Source organism: Chrysemys picta, chromosome 10 (assembly GCF_011386835.1).
Source record: "Chrysemys picta bellii isolate R12L10 chromosome 10, ASM1138683v2, whole genome shotgun sequence".
NCBI classification, from domain to species: domain Eukaryota; kingdom Metazoa; phylum Chordata; order Testudines; family Emydidae; genus Chrysemys; species Chrysemys picta.
Window position 1 is genome coordinate 39273929 of NC_088800.1, and position 21365 is coordinate 39295293.

Consider the following 21365-nt stretch of genomic DNA (forward strand, 5'->3'; position numbering starts at 1 on the left):
CAGTGCTTGGTGCAACTGAAAGAGTTCCTGATTGACTTTTAATAGATAATTGGGCAGAATTCAGCCAGGCTTAGGTCTCTTGGAAGCTATTTATGACTGTCATGAAGTACTACAAGCAAGGAGTGGGTGGGGGACTGCTCAGAGCTTTGATCCTGGGTGAGAGAATACCCTCCTCCTCCCAGGGGTCACGGGCACATTCTGGTTATCTTCTTAATACCCATTTTGAAATAAAGTGCAGACAATGCCCAGGGCTTGTCTTCTGCAGTGACTCTTTATTTATTCCTCTTTGTTACAACATTCCAGTCCATGAATATACCCTAGCTGTTGACATACCATGCTGCAAGGTTCTTTGTCACTGCTGCCCCACCCATGCCACCCTGCTAAATGGATTTATAGCTCTTGGTAGAGCAGCATATGGTGCACAAGTCAAACCAGCACAGCCAGGTGTGTTGGAAGAAAAGTCTCACTCATCCCTAGTTCATAAATACAGGTTATATGCCTAAGGCTAGCTCCTCCTTGGGTTCAGTTCTTGCTGCAGTTTTCCTTCCCCACCCCAGCAGAGCCTATTGAATCCTTGGGGCTCCAGAATGACTCCAGTTAATTAAGAGCTCAGCTTCATTGTACAACAAACACTGTTCCCCTCTCCACAGAGGAATTGCCTAAAATATTACATCAAAATAGAAGTTTTTCTTTAAAGCCAAACAACGGGGGGATTATTCCACTGGAGCAGAGTTTGATGCTGTGTAATTCTGACTGGGTCCTGAGGAAGTACTTATCAGATTAATCTAGGTTCAGTGATAGATCCCCTCCCCCCACCCCAGAATAAGGAACTGAAGAGGGACAGAGCCCTGGCTGAGTCTCCATGGTTAAAAGATTGAAATGAGCAACAGGCAGGTGAAAGAACAAGGATTAACTCCACCAATGCATCACCCCACGAGCCTGGCTGCTGGAGCCTGTGTGTTCCCAGCAGATCATTCTGGGGTTGGAAAACTAAAGTGAATTCTTTAATACTGATGTCACTGTGCCACTGCCTGACCTAGTCACCACCCTGGGGGCAAAGACAGTTCAAGGGCTACACATTAGAACTGCCATTAAGATGTGAACAAATCAAGCCTAAGCTACTCTTAGCATTAGCACCAAGAGTGGGTGCACATCTCTTCTCTGGTGGAATGATGCAACCAGGCTGCTTCCCACCAAAAATGCCAGCAACTGCCACCTGCAAGCTTAAGCCAGCCATGCCATAGCAACCAACTACCCCTGTAGGGATGACCTCTCCTGTTAGACTATGACACAGTCAATATCTATAGCTGTAGGCACACTGAAATAGCACCAGGCTTAGGTAGTGTCAGTCTTGCTAGGGCAGAGTAAGGGGCTGTAGAAAGCCTGGCCCTGTATAACAGACAGCACTAACCTGTGAACATGGGAGTCATGGCTAACCAACAGAATGAAATCTAACAAGAGCAACCTGTTGGGTCCAGCAAACTGAACTAACCACCCTTCTAGCTTCCCCCTTCAGCAATCTAAACACCATTCCAGTGTAGCAGAGCTAGGGGGGATTAGTCTGGCTGAGAAGAGGGGGACAGCGAAGACTATTTCCCCGTGACACAATGAAGGGCAAGGATAATACTTTACTCATATAGCACATTTCAGCTAAGGAGCTCCAAGCACTTCAAGCATTCATCCATGCAGCCTCAACGCCCCTGTGAGGTAGATCAGTTATTCTCATTGTGCAGGGCAGGGACTGGAGGTACAGAAGTTAAGTGACTTGCTGACAATCCTACAGGGAGGCAGAAGCAGGAATAAAACTCAGGAGCTCTGATGTTGACCACTGCTCTAATTCCTAGCCACCACAGCCTCTGCATCCATCTAGTCTCTGAGATGCCTGCTTCAGAGCAGGATAGGCCCTTTCCTGTCTTAAAAGTGCACAGTTCACCCCCTCTGCTGTCTTGCTTTAAGGAATTTGCCTTGCTGTGGCAGAATTTGGAGGGGAGGAGTCTCGCAGCCCCCTCTCCTTTTGTTGTTCTGAAGATAGGAAGTTTAAGCCCAAGGCAATTCTGTTGTCAGTGGTGGAGGAAGGCACGAATGGAGTCTGGCTGATCCAGTACAGCTCAGGATTGCACCCCTTTCCCCTTTAATTGCCAAAAACACATTTGGTCACTTCAGGCTCTCTATCAACCTTACTCCATCCCTGACTCTCCTCCACACTCTACCCATAGGAGAAATGTCTAATTTGCACACACACACACACAATGGACTAACTATCGTTCCCAGAAACAACTGGATGGGGCAGGAGCTGCAGCCTTTGGAAGAGCAGCTGCAGAGTGTCTACCCGTCTTCAAACTAGGGCTTTAGGCCAAAGATGAGGGGTCTCAGTAAAGTGGGCACATGGGAGAGAGGGTTTTGCTGGCTGATGGGTTTACGGATGCACTTGCTGTTCATGAAAATGAGTCAATGCTAGCATGTGGCAGGCACAGAGGAAACTTTGACAAGCCACAGATTCAATCCCAATTGTCAGCCTATCTGCTGCAGGACCTGCTTTGGACAGATTGGGGTGAGAGCCACATGAGTTCTCCATTATACCCAGCACCTATTTCAAATACAATGTGTCCGTAAGGGACAGCAAGATGATCAAGGCCACTTGCTCAAATGAACTCTGTTGAAAGGTTCCATCTCATCTCTCCCCTGCACAGCACTGGGATCTGCCTATGGCTGGGGAATATCCTACTCCCAGCTAATAGGGTAAGGGCTCCGGGGCTTGAAACTGCATCACTAGGGCTGGAAATTGACAAGCTAGGAGAAAAAGCACTGAGAGTTTCCTGCAACAACCAAACAATCTTATTCTAGAGCTTCCCCCCGGACAGGTTGGCACAGCATCCCTTGAGCAGGAACTCACCAGCGTTCCCTTGCAGTACTGTGCTTTCCAGTTGTGGTAGTTCCGAAAGGGACTCCTATCTTAATAGGATACATGCATCTTACCCCCATACAAATCCCAACCACGTCCCTCCCACCCCCTTCCAGCTACAACTCCATGGCTCACTTGAGCCCAAAAGGAACAGATGTCACAGTGCAGGTAATGCTCTGCTGGCACTACAGGATGCACTATGTTAGGGAAACTCACCTATTACTCTCCATATCCACTTGGAGCAGACATGAGAGCAGCTGCCTCTACAGTGTTACATAATGGGAGGGGGGAAGATAATGGACTCTTCCTCCCAGCACTTCATTTAATGCTGGGAGCTGAAGAGAGGCAAGTCGGGATGGGAGTTGGAGTTGCTGTTTCTACAGATTGGGACCCTGCTGCTTTAGGTTTGGACACAGTGGTTTGTGGGCAAGTTTCAAGCTAACCCATCATGCTCAAGTCTAGTTTGCAGAGGCCAGTTTCTATCTATTCTAAGTGGAGTCACAGCAGGGTAGGCGCCAAGTGTCCCAGGCTAGAGGAGGCAGCAGGCTCGGAAGAGTAGCATTCCATCCAGGGAGGACAGGTGCAGGGAGACGCTCTCATTGGCAGAGATGAAGAGCACTGAGCCTCGGCGCAGGGTCATTTCAGAAATGGCAGCGGTGGAGGTGCCCACGGCCGTGCCTTGGATCACCAGCAGGATACTGGCAGAGTCGATGGCTGAGATGAGGTACAGCTTAATAGAGGAGGGAATCTGTAATAGAAACACATTCGCCATGGAAACAAAGTCTGGCTCAAATTCCTATGCAAGTTTCTGCCTCCTCAAGGATGCAGGAGGCACTTGTATCTCAGACGACCCATGGCACAGTGTCTTAACTCTGGAGCCTGCCGCTGCTCACAGCAGCCCAAGCCCCATGAGACCTGGGAGATCACAGCATAACTCAGAGCAGCCAAGCTCCAGATGTTGGAGTCAGTCTCTAGCTCCTTCACCACCACCCTGTTGAGAGGTGAGCAGCCAACGATGGTGCAGCGATGCCTGTGCAGCTGAGACAGCACCAGGAGAGGGAGGGAGACAAGTGAATGGTAGAACACAGCAGGAAGAGGGAAAAACCAACAGCAGTGCTGCCTCTCATCACCTCCCTCAACTGCGAGCACGAGGCCTAGCTAAACACCCCCAGGTCTCAGCTCTGCGTGGCATTCTAGCTCCTACCCCATGCCGAGCACTGAGCAAAGAGAGATGCTTGCTTTGTTTAGCACATCCTAGCGCTGCTCAGACTGGGGCTTGGCTTCCCCCTCTGGCTGCAGCTTTCAGGCCCGGGCAGACAAGCGGATAACATGTGACCCAGGAAAGAGGTGGGCATATCTCCCCCAGCTCTGCATTCAAAGCAAAGCGAAACTTGCCAACCCCAGCTGCAGCAGCAGGACAGGGGAGGGGGAAACGGAGCAGGATCCAGAGGCAAAGCTCACTGGAGGACATGGGACACTCTGGCTTCAGGGGGCAGGCTGGGCAGACACACTCCGGCACCTGTCCCAGAGCCAGCTAGCTGAGTCCAGTGATACTCGGGAGCCACAAGTGGCTTTCACATGTCTCCTGGGGCTCTTTGCAGGGCCTAATATTAAAACACTGATTTAATTATTAGCCAGTCTAAGTTATTAACCAATCAGGATGCTTTTACTATGTTATTAACCAATTAAGTTATCAACTTGCACTAAATTAACAACTTATTTGCTGTGAGAATAATATATATAAAAAACCTAAATATTTCCCATCATACTGTTTAAATAGGACTATAGAGCATTATAGCCAGCTACTACTATGGCTCTTTTCGGTAATGTTGGTCGCTAATGTGGGTCCTGAACCCCTGAGGTCTGAGTATCATTGCTCCCCTAATCCCATTGCCTTATGGTCTCAAAGTCACGGTGTGGCTTGTCCCAGGTTCAGCTGACCCCGTGATGCTACCTCTAGTACAGGTGGTGGGAGGGAAGGGGGAACCCCAATAGGCTGGGGAGGGGATGCAGTGATCTCATCTCAGGTCACAGCATTGGAGGGAAGGGGATAAGAGTCGGATGTTAATGGGCAGCCCAACTGATGTATGTGCTTTTTTCCCCTCCTTGACTGGGAAGTCTCTTCCCTCCCACCCCACATCACAGTGACATGGCCTTTGGCAAGGGAGGCTTAGGTTTAGCTCTAGCTCTTTGCAAAGCCAATTACTGCTGCTTGTTGACAGGAGGAGAAGTTGCTAGAGAGATCCAAAGGCAAGGATGCTGTCTCTGTTTGCTCCCGGAGGAGAGGTCTGATGCTGCTACTAGGCTCCTCTCCCCCCCGTTCATTTGCTGAGCCAGGGTCCCCACTCACCTCTATTTTCATGACAGTGAAGTCTGGCACAGGCGGGTCGTAGAGGTAGACACAGGGATCCAAGCGGCTCTGCGTGGGGGCAAAGACCTTGGAGCTGCTGGGTGCTGGGGTGTAGTTCAGCATTTCACACAGGGTGAGCACGTCAATGAATTTGGGCGTCAGGCCAGCTCGCACAGTGTTGTCGGAGCATGCCATGCACTCGATGCAGTCTGGGGAGCAAGGAGCTCAGTGTCAGTGCAAAAGGTGGGACCCTCCCGATCAGAGAGCATCTCCTGGGAAGCCAGGTGTCTAAACTCAGCTCCAGCAGGTTTCAGGCAGGAGGAAAAGCCTCCGTCCCTTCACTGCGGGAAAGACTAGGGATGCCTGGCTCAGGGAAACATGCCATCCCATCATGTCAGAGACACTGAGTAAGAGAAAAAACAATGAAGAGTCCTTGTGGCACCTTAGAGACTAACAAATTTATTGGGCATAAGCTTTCGTGGGCTAGAACCCACTTCATCAGATGCATGAAGTGAAAAATACAGGAGCAGGTATAAATACATGAAAGGATGGGGATTGCTTTACCGAGTGTGAGGTCAGTCTAACGAGATAAATTAAGTTTAGGTTTTGTAATGACCCAACCACTCCCAGTCTTTCTTCAGGCCTAATCTGATGGTGTCCAGTTTGCAAATTAATTCCAGTTCTGCAGCTTCACATTGGAATCTGTTTTTGAAGTTTTTTTGTTGAAGAATTGCCACTTTTAGGTCTGTTATCGAGTGACCAGAGAGATTGAAGTGTTCTCCTACTGGTTTTTGAATGTTATGATTCCTGATGTCAGATTTGTGTCCATTTATTCTTTTCCGTAGAGAATGTCTGGTTTGGCCAATGTACATGGCAGAGGGGCATTGCTGGCACATGATGGCATATATCCCATTGGTAGATGTGCAGGTGAACGAGCCCAGGATGGTGTGGCTGATGTGGTTAGGTCCTATGATGGTGTCCCTTGAATAGATATGTGGGCAGAGTTGGCACCAGGGTTTGTAGCAGGATTTGGTTCCTGGGCTAGTGTTTTTGTTGTGTGGTGTGTAGTTGCTGGTGAGTATTTGCTTCAGGTTGGGGGGCTGTCTGTGGGCGAGGACTGGCCAGCAACTACACACCACACAACAAAAACACCAACCCAGGAACCAAACCCTGCTACAAACCCTGGTGCCAACTCTGTCCACATATCTATTCACACAAATCTGACATCAGGAATCATAACATTCAAAAACCAGTAGGAAAACACTTCAATCTCTCTGGTCACTCGATAACAGACCTAAAAGTGGCAATTCTTCAAAAAAACCTTCAAAAACAGACTCCAATGGGAAACTGCAGAACTGGAATTAATTTGCAAACTGGACACCATCACAGTAGGCCTGAATAAAGACTGGGAGTAGTTGGGTCATTACAAAACCTAAACTTAATTTCCCCAATACTAATTTCCCCCTAACGTTACTCACACCTTCTTGTCAACTGTCTGTAATGGGCCACTCTCTTACCACTTCAAAAGTTATTTTTCCTCCCTTGGTATCCTGCTGTTAATTGGTTTATCTCATTAGACTGACCTCACACTTGGTAAAGCAACCACCATCCTTTCATGTATTTATACCTGCTCCTGTATTTTTCACTCCATGCATCTGATGAAGTGGGTTCTAGCCCACGAAAGCTTATTCCCAAATAAATTTGTTAGTCTCTAAGGTGCCACAAGGACTCCTCGTTGTTTTTGCTGACACAAAACTAACACAGCTAACACTTCCTCCCCACAAACAGCTGCTGTCAACACCAGGCTGGGCACCTATGGGGTAAGGGAGTAGGTGGCAATCTTAAGCCTGAAACACCTCCCTCCACAATGCATCGATCCGAGAAAGCACGATCCAAGCGGCGGCCTTTCACTCCATCCTCCATGGAGACACTTAGTGGTGACCATGCTCCAATAGGCCAACGAGCCACCTAGTTTGGTATCCCAGGTCCCAAAATGGCCAAGGCAGGGTCCTTGAGATAAGATGTAACCTGGAGATCAACATAAGTCATGGATCATGATGATTGGAAGTGGCAGTCTTACCGTAGCCAGGGTTACAAAGTGCCCATTCCATTATAGGAGTCAATATCCACCAATTAGTGCAGGGGTCGGCAACCTTTCAGACGTGGTGTGCCGAGTCTTCATTTATTGACTTTAATTTAAGGTTTCGCGTGCCGGAAATACATTTTAACTTTTTTTAGAAGGGGTCTCTCTCTAAGTGTATATTATATAACTAAACTATTGTTGTATGTAAAGTAAACAAGGTTTTCAAAATGTTTAAGAAGCTTCATTTAAAATGAAATTAAAATGCTGATCTTACGCCGCCAGCCTGCTCAGCCCACTGGGTGGGGGGTTCAGTGCAGAGGGCTGGGGTGTGGGGGGGACTTGAGGTCAGGGCAGAGGGCTGGGGTGTGTGGAGGTGCAGGGCACAAGACTGGGTGTGGGGGGGGGGTTCAGGGCAGAGGGTTGGGTGTTGGGGGGACTCAAGGTCAGGGCAGAGGGCTGGGGTGTGTGCACGTGCAGGGCAGAAGGCTGGCTGTTGGGGGAGGGACTCGAGGTCAGGGCAGAGGGCTGGGGGGTGTGGAGGTGCAGGGCAGAGGGATGGGTGTTCGGGGGAGGTCAGGGCAGAGGGCTGGGGTGTGTGTGGAGATGCAGGGCAGAAGGCTGGGTGTTGGGGGCAATTCGAGGTCAGGGCAGAGGGTTGGGGTGAGTGTGAAAGGTGCAGGGCAGAGGGCTGCAGCTGTAGGGGTGCAGGGCAGAGGGATGGGTGTGTGTTGGGGTGGGGAGGTGCAGGGCAGTAGGCTGGGGCGCTCGGCTCGTGGGGGTGCTCCCAGCCCCCTGCCTTGAGTGGCTCATGGCAGGGGGCTGGGAGGCTCATGGCAGGGGGCTGGGAGGGATATGACCTGTTCCACCCCCTTCCCCCAGGCCCGTCCCTACCTCTCTCTGCCTGCTCTACGGAGCACGCTGTGCTTGGCTCTGCCCTTCTGGGAGGAGGAGGGGCCGGAATGCACCACGTTGTGGGAAGAAACGGGGGGGGGGGAAGCATGGCTGCCGCAGGACCAAGCTTCTGCCTCCTACCCCCGCAGGGGAAAGCGGTGGGCGGGGGGGCTGAGTGGGGCGAGGCTGGGACCCCCTCCCCGCCGCTCTCCCCGTGGGGGCAGGAGACATAAGCTTGACCCTGCGGCAGCCAAGCTTCCCCCTCCCCCTTCTTCCCACAGCGTGGTGCATTCCGGCCCCTCCGCCCCTCCTCCTCTCAGTGGGCAGCAGCGTGCTACTCGGAATCGGCTCGCGTGCCGTAGGTTGCCAACCCCTGAATTAGTGGAACCACAAATGCTATTATTCGGAACGGTCTCAATAGCATTGGCTTAGCACAGGAACACAGCAGCCGCCCCACCTGCCCAGCCACCACTCAATCTCACCTCCATAGAGGTAGGCATGAGGCTCGTTGGCTCCCAGGAACATGGACTCTCCTGGCTGCAGCATCACCAGGTTCAGAAAGTAAATGGCAAAGCAGCCGATGTCTCCCGGGAACTGCGAGTGCAGCTGCAGCAGCAGCTTCCCGCTGCTCCCCGAGGTGTCCTTCCCCGCAGCAACTGTGGGGGACAAGAGCAAAGCCAGGTTAGCAGCAGCCCCACAACTTAGTCCCTTTGGCGAGAGCCACTGCTTTGCTTACAGCCCTCCAGTGGGGGCACCCAGTGCTGCCAGTGGCTTTGGGGTTCCCCCAAACCCTCCTCATCAGGAGGCCAGAGCAGGCCTAGGCAGGTCCAGCTGCACATCCGAGTCCCTCTAGATCCCCAGAGATGGGACGAGTGAGGACAGGTGGCCAACGAGGGATCCAACCTGCCTGGGTGTGGTTACGAGTCAGACCTCATTAGCCACATGAACCTCACCCAGATCCATCCACTTCCAGAGACACAGGGTCTAATGTCCCCAGGCTCTGCTCTAGGGGAGGGATGGGTGGGATGGCTGGTTTTTCCCATGCCACTGCCTGGGACAGCAGGATCATACAGTCAGAGAATAAGGCCAGAAGGAACTGATCACCTAGCCTGACCTCCAGTACATCACAGGCCACCCACTCCACCCTTTCTCACTAAACCCAACTATCGATCGCAGTTGAGAGAGACTGCCAGTGGCCTGTTCTCTCCCACAAGGGCATCTCCTGGATAGCAGAAATGCTTACTCCCCACCACCCCAGACACAAACCCTGCCAGCTACGATACATCACCACACACCTGGACCCACCCCTTCATTCCACTTCCAAAACCCTCCACCCACCTGCCCATTCCACACACATGCCACCGCCACTCCTCTCCCTGTCTTACGCCCAGGTCTCCCCAGGCACTCTCCCCAGCATCCAACAGGTCCATCCTTTCCTTCCCATGTCCCAGTCCTCCCAGGGAAGGAGAGGAGGAAGGGGGGCTTCCAGGGGAAGATACTCATCTCCATATCCCACCCCCCCATTTTCTACTTCAGCCCCTCCCTCCTCTTCCAGTGGGGAGCAGGTCAGAAGGGGCATTCTCCCCCACCCAAGAATGGCCGTTAGAGGGGTGGGGGAGGGGGTATCCTTTTGGAGCTGATCCTCCTTCTTCCCCCCTCCTGCTGGAGCAGAGCCTAGGGCAGCCTCACTTGACCTGAAACTCCTTCATTAGAAAGGAGGCCTCTTTGGCTTGGCTCACGCTTCCCCTCCATTGGAATAAAAGGGCTCCTTTGTATTTCCACTCTGGGAGCGTCCCCGACAGAGCCCCAGCAACCCGAGGAAAGAGAGACTGCTGAAGATCTGGCATAAGCTTGGGGGCCAACTCATGCCAAGGCCCAGGCTTCATTGCACACTGACAAATGCAGAGCTGGAAGCCAGTCTGGCTCCCCTGTGGGTTACGATAGTTAAAACAGATCCTAGAGTCTAAGAATGAGGTTAGTGTTTAGATCAGTGGTCCCCAACCTTTTTCGTCTGGTGGGCACCAGACGACGAGCCACAGAGGACCATGGCGGCGGACGAATGCCGCCGACAAGTGGCGATGCCGCTTGCTGAGAAGCACCGTCATCCAGAGGCATTGCCGCCGAAATGCCGTTTGTCAGTGGCATTTCGGCAGATGCTCGTCCACCGGCGCACTTAGATGCCCCGGCGGGCGCCGCATTGGGGACCCCTGGTTTAGATTGTATGGAATGCTTGTAGGCTGCTGCCTGCATTAATCTTACTTGTAGTATCTTTACACCCCCCCACCTCCCGGTATAAGGTAATGGGTAAGTAAGTGTAAAAAAACCCAGTCAGGAGAGATGCATCACCAAGCATGAAGTGCTAGTTTACCACAAGAGGTGTCATCTCTCCCCACCTGGCCTCTAGACACCAGATAAGCCGCTGTGCAACATCAGGCGACAAAAGATTTTGTTGATTGCTCCCCCCACGCCCGTGAAGAGGGGATGTTTACAAGCCCTCATCCCATCACAGCTTCAAAATTGGGGGAAGAGCATAAAAATCCCTGCCAAGGAAGAATTATCACTATGCTGCCTGGAATTCAGAGGGCAATATTTCTAAGCATAAGCAAGCTATGCTCAGCTTGGGTTAGCCCTAAAGGACATATAGAGCTTGCATATTACAGCACGCATCTGTTACCATTTGAAATCTAAAACTGTAATTCATTTGTGTGTGTATGTTTACCTGCTTTAACCTTGTAAATAACTCATTTCTTTTTCCTATTTAATAAATCTTTGGTTAGTTTATCACAGGATGGCGACAAGCATTGCCTCTGGTAAGAGATCTAAGGTACAATTGACCTGGGATAAGTGACTGGCCCTTTAGGACTGAGAGTAACCTGGATATTGTTGGGAATTTTGGCATAAGGCAGGCTTGCAAGATAAACTGAGTGCCCCAGGGGACTGTCTGAGACTCCATGTTAAGGCTGTTTTAGGGCTTTACGAGTTCACACTTGTTAGGTGGTTGGTGAAATCTAAGTATAGAACTCAGCTAATTCGGGATTTGTGCCCTGCTTCTTGACAGTCTGCCCTCACTCACGGTCGTGGGCCATGCCAGAAAGATAGACACTCCTCTCCTACTGCTTGTTGGGCGAACACTCGCTGGGTTGGTTCGAGGAGCAGATCAGTCTTGACGGGAAAGACCATGCTGGGATATAACGAGCTCCAGCCAAGAGTGCTCAGAGCTTTGCCCTGCTGGAGCAGGGAGGGCAGGAGGCAAAATCCTCTCCACGCTTGTTACTCTTCGGTATAAATACACATGCGCCCTCCAGGCCCACCTGGCTGCTCCACTCAGTTTATTTTTACTGGGTAAACTATACACAGGGCGGGATCTGAAGCTCTGGCTTTGTCCCCAGGCCATAACGTTACTCGTGTTCAGTGCTGAACTCACAGAGGCCTTTCCTGGCGGTATCGCTCCAGGGCAACTTACACGGCTCCTGTTCAAATACAGGGGGAGGGGCTGAACTGCAGCCACTTCAGGCATGGGAACACCAGCAAAGCTTCCCAGGGCAGGCAGTGAAGAGGTGTCAGATCCAGTTAAAAATCACAGGGCGGAGCCTAGTTCCCCAAGACTGATAGCAGCCAGGACGCCAGGGCTATACATGCTTCTCACAAGTGACTTAGGATCTTTAACGCCCCCAAGCAGTGAGGGACCACACCTCCCACGGTGTGCTCAGCTGATCCGCCCTCTCAGGACTACTGGGGGTCAGGTGGCAGCATGATAAGCACCTGGGCCTTACAAAGGGGCAGAGAATTTAGTTTGGTGAAGGAACTCTAGGTAGCAAGTCCTGACATAGGGCTGGAAGGACACCAGGGAAGTAGCCCGGGAGTCAGCACTTTGGGTCTCTCAACTCGGGGATAAAGGGAGTCCAGAAGGTGGGCTGAAGAGGAGCCCAAGTGAGGTGAAAGAACTTTGTTTGGACTTTTGTTACCCCAGAAGGGGATTGAACTCAGAGTGACCCAGCCAGAGGATTAATCCATGAATCTCCAGAACAGACAGGAAACCCTGGTGAGGGGAAACTGAGGCAGGGAATGCCAGCAGGGGGCTCTACAGGACAGGCACATTCTGTAGCAACTCCCCATTTCACAGACTATCACTGGCCAAGCAGCAGACAGCTACTCTCTCCTACATGAGCAGAGCAGTGTAGAGCTGGAAGTTGTGTGCACTTCAGGGGATGTTTCCTGCCTCTGAAGGCGAACAGGCTTTCCCCAAAGCGCTCTGCCTTGACTGGAATGGCAGGGGGAGATGGTGCCAGGTGCTGTTCCTGCAGGGAGGCAACTGACAATGTAACAGCCTCAGCTAGCACCCACGAGACCAATCAGCAGCAAGCAAAGGGCACAGCCCTCGGTTATTCTGGAGCGAGGTTAGGTGACTGCACTGTGGGAGGATGGAGCTGGGGAGGAGCTAGCAGTGAAATGTGCACTCTGTCCCGTGTGTCACGCCCGCTCCACCTGCAGCATCCCCCTAGGGAACCCAGTCATTACATCCAATACCATCACCCACCCAGCCAGGGCAGCTGGTCCCACCTAGCAGGGTGGTGTTAAAAGCCCTGACAAGTGTGAGCCGGTCAGTGGCTACAAAGATGCTGCCCCTCTAACCCACTCCAAGATGCCTGCTTCCTCCCAAAGATCCATAGCAGCTCCATCCCCTTCACTAATCCAGGCACTGCCAGGGCCAGCATGGGACAAGGATCCATGCAGGCAGCCTCTGAGCTGTCCCTGCTCCAAGGGACATTCCTTCTCCTGGACCGACAGGAAGAGGAGACAGCCACATCCCCGACCCCCCCGGGAACGCAGGGCTCTCCACGTCACAGACAGACGCAGAACAAACCTTCCTGGGAAATCCTCTTCACCAGCATGTTCAGCTGGTCCACAAAGACCTTCTTTTCGCTCTTCATCATCCTGGTGAAGCAGACCCGCAGCGCGGCAGACACGCCTCGGGGGTCGTTGCACACACTGCGCTCCAGCTGCTCCGCTGCCACATTGCCAATCAGCGCCCGGAACTCAGGGACCTCTGCAAAGAGCAGATGCCTGTCAGGAGCCTGGGCTGGGGTAGGATAGCAGGAGCAAACCCACCCACTCAACTACCCGCCAGGGATGGGCTGCTAACACCACGCCCCCTTCTACAAAGCATTTGGCTTATGGTCACAGAGCATGGCAGCAGCAGAGCAGGCCATAGAAGCCAGGAGCCCCTGCCCCATCACTGCATTCCCTGGGCCCAGCTTTGCACTCTGGTGCACACTTAGGCATTTCAGTCTCTGTTTTAGGCACCTGTGTTTGAAAAGCCTGGAGAAGGGATAAAGTAACTGCCAACACGGACGTGCTAGCCCCAGGTCTTGTCTGGCTTAGTGTCTCCGAGCTGCTCCGCTGAGCCTTTCCCAGGTGCTGATCTGCATTACGAAGCTGCTCGTTACATCCAGCAGAGGGCAGCTTCCCCTGGGGGCGAGGGGCTCAGCAATGGAGCAGCCCCCATAATCGCGGCTGGTCAGTCAGAGTGATCAGCCCACCGCAGGCAGGCCCAGCGAGAGGGGAGTGCAAGCCTCTGGCCCCTCGTAGCCCGGAGCTCGGCTTCTGGGACCACTGCACCAGGCCTTATGCGTTGGCATTTCTCCTCCCTGCAGGGCTCTGCTTGGAGCGACACCGCCAGGGGCTGGAGGAGGATATGCCCAGCCCACCTGCAGGGATACACTGAAGGGGATCTTATTAACCCTTACAAGTGCTCAGCCCTCCCTCCCCCAGCCCCATAGCATCTGACCCTTCCTTTTTCCTCTGACTCGGATGTTGTCACTCAAGCCGACAGCCCCAAGCTTGGGATCTCTTTATCCCTCCTCTCCTGCCCTGCCCAGCACATCCCCAGCCAGCAGCGCCACCTGGTGCTTACTTTGGAGAAAAGCCACAATTTCCTCCACGGGCCGGAAGCCGCACATGCCCTGGAAGGGGGTCAGCGCAATGGCCATTTCTGGCTTGTGATTGGCATCTGGATAGTGCTCGGGAAACTGGGCGTGAAGCTTCCCCGCCAGCTCCTAGAGAGGGGAGACGAGGACAAAAAGAGTCAGAGTCCGGGCAATGCCCCCTCAACAGCCAGGTCCCTCGGCACCAGCTCACGCGCTGGGAGGCTGCATCCTGGGGAAGAGATCCCACCAAATGGATTCAATGAGGAAAGTCAGTCCTGCCTAGGGGGTCAGAGTGACTCACCCCTGTCAGAATTCTCACTCCCTGGGCTCCCTCACTGCACCATCCTCCTGGCTTCCCAGAGAGGGGCTACGGCTAGCTACGTGCCAGGCTTCAGCCTGAATGCCCAACTAGCTAAACATCCCCCCCATCTACCTCCCTTCTCTGCCCACTGCTGCGGTCCCCACCAGGACACTTCAGCACAGCGACTGCACATTTAAAAACACAGGATGCTGAGGAAATGCAAGTGCAGCCAGCAGACATGGCAACACTGCAGCACCAAGGAGATCTGGGATACAAGCACATGCTAGCAAGGGCTGGGCTTACGTCCCCTGGGTTTATTCCACTGTGCACATCTCACCAGGATGAACAGAGGGGTCTCAGCAGTAGGCAGTGGCACTTGCTGCTGAGCGGAGGGCTTCCTGTCCAATGATTCTTTCTGTGTTTCTAATTTAAAGCTGCTTTTTGGTATCAGATGGGAACCAGTTGCTGAGATCAGAGCACTTAACACCCCTCAGTGAAAGCTCCAGGCCCATATTCTGCCCAAGACGAGTTCTCCTATGCTTCAGTCAGAGTTATTTTCTCCCCAGGAAATGGGTGGAGAACAAACATCTCAGGGCTGAGCCTTATGATGCAAAAAGGAACATTTTATTGCCCTAATGCCCTCTTCTTGTACGGAGCAATAAAACAGCTCCTCAACCGAGCAATCAGATCTGGCCATGACACCCAGTGGCTGATTCAAGCCCAACATTTAGGTTTTGTACAAAGAGCTTAACAAAAGGTTATGATCAACAGAACTGTTGCCTTATGTTTAAAGCCCCTTGTACACAACTTCCACTGGCTGATCTGCATTAAGCTATTACAATTCATAGTCATACAAAGCAGCAGCGTACATAGGAGCACTGCCAGAGCCAGATCAGACTTACTGCTCTACATGCCAGACTGGCACTAGATGCTCAGGTGGCCTCACTGGGCAGGTTGTAAGCTCAAAGAAGACTGATGTTGAAGTAGACACCTAGGCCTCACATTACACCTGAATGGGCACTATTTCAACTGCAGCCTGTTGTGTAGACTCTAGACAGGACAGAGGACAATAATCTTCCCATTATTTTTATTTCTGTGCATAGCGCTGTGCGTGTCCCTATACTGAGGGAGGCAACTTGGGAAAAGCAGTGAAAGCGTTTTACTGAATGACCTGTTCTAACATAGAGCTACTCTGCCATGTGCTCCATGCTCTGTCACAGCCATTGAAATCAATGGGGTCAAAATACAATATGATCTGATGGCAACACGGCAGGGCCCCTTCTCAAGACCTAGAGGCCGTACCGTATTCTTCCCCTCCAGCCACCACAGCATGTTTGTGGCACCCATCTGGGTGAGATGCAAGCTGCGTCTCGTCCCAATGGGGTTGGATGAGTGCAAGTTGAAGGGGGTTTTGGTTTTGTATCTGCACTGGCTTTGGAGCAAGGTCTGGCTTTAGCTATGCTCTGTCAGGTATTTAGCAGCCTCTGGGCATGGAGTGCAACAGCCAGGTGCTGGCAGCATCTGCAACCATTCCAGAACTCAGCGGGTAGGGGACCATGGCAACCATTCCAGAACTCAGTGAGTAGGGGACCATGAATGTGGTGCACTCATGAGTGTCATGCCACGAGAGCAGGCCCGACTCAGCAGCACAGCTTATATCAGTGACATCTGCAGAGAGGCTGCCTGCAAGGACCCAGCAGTGCACTCAGAGGGGGTTCAGAACAGCTTCTTACCTTGTTGGGATGGGCCTGGATGGACAGGGCTGTGTTAACCGACAGCACTTTGAATAGGAAAGGCAACTGGCCCTGGAAGGTCTCCTTGACCTTGGATCCCAGGCATCCAGGATTATCTGCTATCCACTGTCCTAAGGTCTTCTGGGGAATTCGATTATCTAGAATAACAGCGTCGCCTCTAGGGTGGGTTCCCATCCAGAGCTGGAACAGGCATTTGTGGGGTGGAAAAAAAGGGACAGGACAAAGCCATTAGCATCTCCAGCATGGCTCTTGACAGGCTTAGAAGACAGGCCAAATAGGCAGGTTCAAGGAGAGGGGAAAAGGAGGTAGGGTGTCTGTACTTGAGTTCTCAGCTCTCACTTCCTGCTACAATTCAGATTGAATATCAGCATCCCCCTTAGCTTCTAAACGCATCTCTCCCATCCACCCACCTATAATTATTTCCTCATCTCCCAGCTACGTCAAAGTATACAGAGGTCTGATCTGCCAGGCTTGATCTTGATCTTCTCCTCAGTACCTTTTGAAACACAAGAATTGCCATAGTGGTGCCCAATCCAGCTATGCAATGCTTCAAACGAAGCCGAAGTCCCCCCATCCCCACCCACCCCTTCGCAGATTCTGTCAGCATTGCACTGCAGTGAAGTGCAAGGAAAAGGGATTCAAATTCCTGCCTGACCCCAGCTGGTGATCTGCTTATGCCCTGAAGCATGAGGATCAAGAGCATACTTGCCACTGTAGATGCTATTCATGCGCGTAATAGCTGCAATGTTCCAAAGGAAGAAGCCAACTTTTGGCCTCAGTCATGAGGGTGGAGATAGGAGAGGGAAAGTGGCTGACTCTGGGATCTCAGCAAAACCTGCACCACAGAAGACTGGCAGAGGAAGGGAGCTGGGGGCTTACCTCAGCATATGGCTTGTCTGGATCGATCTGTGCCAGTGGATCACTGCTAGCCAGCAGCTTGGCCACTTCGCTGTCCAGGCCGATCTTCCCCCAGGCATATTTCTGCACAACGCAGGAAAGGGGAAACACTAAGCAAACACACAAAAACAAAGGGTTATCCAAGGACACAACAGGCAAAAATCACCGGCTCACAAAATGGCCTGACATTGCCAACTCCCGGCCACCCCTGCTAAAATTCCTGTCCATACTTTGACACCCGCCCCCTCTTGCCTCCACTGCTGCAACCTTCTCCCCTCTGGGAAGCTGCCCCCTCCAAAATGCTGCTGCTCAGATCAATGCACCATCCCATCCCCATCCCCATTCCTCTTTCAGGGCCTCCATCAAATTCAAGCTCATCATCTCTAGGTCTCTGCACAACTTACCCTGACCCCTAACTGCCCTCTGTGTCCTTTTCCCACGCTCATCCTCGTGCTTCCTCCCATGCAGTTCCTCACACTCAAAACAGTCTTCCTCTCCCATACACCCAACCACTTTCCCCTCCTGAAAACTCACTTCTTCCATTAAGACTTTTAAACAACATCCACCAGAGAAAATGATGGATTATCAGGATTAGTTGTATTACAGTAGCCCCTAGGGGCCCGGGAGAGACCATTGCCATATGTCTGAACGCTCCTGCATCTCTAATTTAGAGCACACGATTCTTGGAGCAGTGATGCATTTTGCACAGCATCGAGCACATGCTAATGGCATGGTTATACAGCTCCTCCAAGTCAGATCATAAGAACGGCCATACTGATCCATCTAGCCCAGTATCCTGTCTTCCAAAAGTGGCCAGTAGCAGATGCTTCAGAGGGAATGAATGAACAGAACTGTTATAGAGCAATTCACCCACTGTCATCCAGTACCAGCAATCAGAGGTTTAGGGATGCCAGAGCATGGGATTGCATCCCTGCCCATCTTGGCTAATAGCTATTCGTGGACCAATCCTCCATAAACTTATCTAATTCTTTTTTGAACCCAGTTATACTTTTGGCCTTCATAACGTGCCTTGGCAACGAGTTCTACAAGGTGACTGTGTGTTGTGTGAAGAAGTTTCCTTCTGTTTGTTTTAAACCTGCTGCCTATTAATTTTACTGGATGACATCTGGTTCGTAGTAAATGAAGGGGTAAATAACACTTCCCTATTAATTTTCTCCACACCATTCATGATTTTACCTCAATACCCTCCAGTCCAAACCTACATGCTCTGGTCTTGCACCACACAGTCCAGTTCCACACATGTCCACTACCTAAAGTCCAGTATGTTTCACTACAAGACGATTTCAGTTTAGACAGAGCAACAAATGACGGTGAAAAATCTGTGCCCCAGCGTAAGACATTCAACTACTCCAAGAGCCTCCAGCTCCAAAACTGGCCAAACCTCCTCCCCAATGTGGTTTAAAGTGTGACTGCGTAAATACGGCATCCTCACACCCCAGATCTGCCCCCTGCTCGTCTTTGAGTCACGCCTGCTGAGCCAGACAAAAATGTGTGTTTACTGTCATTTGCACAGCCCATACTGTTATGAGAAAGTGAGCTGGCTCCCACTCCACCTCATGCACCATGTTGTTGATGGCAGAATCTTTAATCTTCAGGGTCCTAAGCAGACTTTGCAGGCTTGGCTGAACCTGCATTCTCATCAAGTGCTCACGCAGGGCATGGCATCCCTGGTAGGCCTTGAAAACTCTACTTGCCAGTGCTAAGCAGGAAACTTTCCCTAACAAGTGGAAAGGGACAAGGAAGAGGAGGGTGGAGTAAGCAAAGCCATTGATTCCTGCAGAATTTAAGCTTTCGTCAATCAAACAAACAAACAAACACACTTCTTTAACCCTCAGATGCTACAATGATGGGGACCACATGAGAGCCTGGATAGACAAAGAGGGTGGGCGCGACAAAGGAACTTAGACAAGCTGATCGTCATGGCACCTAGAAAATCACAGGAACGACACTGTGATCCACAAAGCTGTTGGGCCACTAGGCTCCTATACGAGTGGAGGTAGGCGCCTTAGAATGCGATCCACAAAAGCCGACATACTAGGCGAGAGGCCGCCTACAACTATCAATGGGAGATGCTGACAAGAAATGATGCGAACAGGCATCTCCCACCTGTCGGAGTTATGAGCACTGAGCTACGGGATATTCTGATATACCCCATATATATATATATATATATAGTGGGGCTCCCTCAGTCTCTCCTGTTCAAGCTGTTCCACTGTGGATAAATAATTAAAGAGTGATTGGAGCAGGGGGCCTGAACTCAGGACCTCCCACCTTCCAGTGGGGTGCCTGAACCAGCAAGCTACAGTTTGTCTCTCGCTTGGTAGTTTTGTGGCTGGCAGAGGTGTGGGCAAGGACCATTATACCCATTTTCCATATACAAACAGAAGTACAGAGGACATGCTGGACCAACACCACATGTGGAAATCAGCAGCACTCAGGAATAGAACCCAAGAGTCCAGACCCCCACCCCCTCCCCCTCCCCCTCCCCCTCCCCACAAACCAACAGACCCCACTCCCTTTCCAGAGACAGGAATAGAACCCAGGAGGCCCTCTCCCTTCCCTTCCCACTCACCAAGAGAATCCAGGAGACCTGCCTCTCAGCCCTCCCCCCATCAATAAACCTTCTATGAGAGACCCAGGAATAGAACCCGGGCGTCCTGCCCCAGCCCCGCCCCTACAGAACCCAGGGCGGTCCTGCCCCAGCCCCAGGGACGCCTGGCCTAGGAGCCTGGCTGTGCCTGTGCTGGCGGATTCCCTGCCGGCGTAGGAGGGGCCATGTGCCTCGTTCTGCGGGGAGCCGCCCGCTGCCGCGAGGAAGGCGCATCCCCGTGGCTGGGAGTGTCTGAGCAGCTGGGACAGGTTCTAGCCCAGCTCCCCCTGCAGCCCCTTCCCCAATGCCATGGGATCCACCCTCCCGGCATCCGCGCCGGAGCCGGCTCGGCCCCGGCCGCCGCTCACCTCTCAGCTCCGCCATAGCTCCGCCTGGTGCCCACTTCCCCAGCCTGCACCGCCCCACCGGCCGAACGAGAAGGGATCCGGGATAGAGCGGCGGGCACGCCCCCTCCCGGCCCGGGCACGCTGGGAGAGGTAGTTCCCTGCCTGAAGCCCAGCAGCGCCGGGAGGAGGATGGGGTGGAGCCCGGTGTCGTCGGTCCACGCGGCCCCCAGTCAGGGTTCGAGTTGGAGGCGTGGCGCCAGGACCCATTGTTCACCCAGCCTGGGCGGGGCCCGCGTGAGGACCTGGGAACAGCCTGCTATGTGCATGCGGGCTTCTACGGGGGCAACCCTTCCCCCAGATACGTCCTGCCCTAGCATGGGGCAGCCCCCTGTACGCGCAGCCCCCCTCCCCACCTATGCAATCCCCTTCCTTACTATACCCCTCCCCCGTGTGCAATCCCCTCTGTGCACAGCCCCTCTCCCCACATATGCAATCCCCTTCCTCACTATACACCCCCCATGTGTGCAACTCCCTGTGTGCACAGCCCCCCCTCCCCATTATATACACCTCTATGTGAGCAACCGGTGTGCACAGCCCCCTTCCCCACTATATATACAAGCATGTGTGCAACCCCCTCTGTGCACAGCTCCTCTCCCCACATATGCAGTCCCCTTCCTCATTATACACCCCCATGTGTGCAACCCCCTGTGTGCACAGCCCCCCTCCCCATTATATACATCTCTATGTGAGCAATCGGTGTGCACAGCCCCCTTCCCCACTATATATACAAGCATGTGTGCAACCCCCTCTGTGCACAGCCCTTCTCCCCACATATGCAATCCCCTCCCCCACTATACACATCCCCATGTATGCAACCCCGTGTGCACAGCCCCCCTATATACACCAGGATGTGTGCAACCCCGTGTGCACATGTGCAATCCCCTCGTGTGCAGTCCCCTTCCCCACTGTATACACCAGCACGTGTATCCCCCGCCCATACGTGTGCAGCCCTTTCCCCACTCTATGGAGTCTGTGTGCAAACCCCTTTGTGCACAATCCGCTCCACCGGAGGATATGCAACCTCCCAGTGCGCGCAGCCCCCTTTCGCACCATATCGACCTGCCCAACCCTTTCCCCACTATTGGTAACCTATTGTGTGTGCAGCCCCACGTGTGCAACCTCCTTCCCCGGGTGTACACAATCACCCAGGCGTACCGCCCCCTTCCCATAACAACCTCCCGCCCTACCACACCCGCCTCTCATTTAACGCCAGGCTCCGCCCCTAGACGTCCGTGTGCCTCC

At 52.6% G+C, this 21365-nt stretch overlaps 1 protein-coding gene across 4 annotated transcripts; it reads right to left on the reverse strand.

Moving 5' to 3' along the window:
• Positions 1–252: 252 nt before the first annotated feature.
• Positions 253–20339, reverse strand: MPI (mannose phosphate isomerase). Of its 4 annotated transcripts, none has more exons than XM_005311593.4 (8): positions 20085–20339; positions 17088–17215; positions 16188–16388; positions 14141–14282; positions 13091–13273; positions 8709–8882; positions 5253–5461; positions 253–3650 (listed from the first exon to the last, which is right to left on the reverse strand). In XM_005311593.4, the coding sequence occupies exons 1-8, from the start codon at positions 20098–20100 to the stop codon at positions 3432–3434; spliced, it is 1272 nt and encodes a 423-aa protein (XP_005311650.1). In that variant the 5' UTR covers positions 20101–20339; the 3' UTR covers positions 253–3431. The 4 variants fall into 4 exon arrangements, with proteins under 4 accessions (XP_005311650.1, XP_042717988.1, XP_065415685.1 ...); XM_042862054.2 differs by having other exon boundaries at positions 17088–17189; positions 20085–20204; XM_065559613.1 differs by having other exon boundaries at positions 19699–20100.
• Between the last annotated feature and the right edge of the window lie 1026 nt (positions 20340–21365).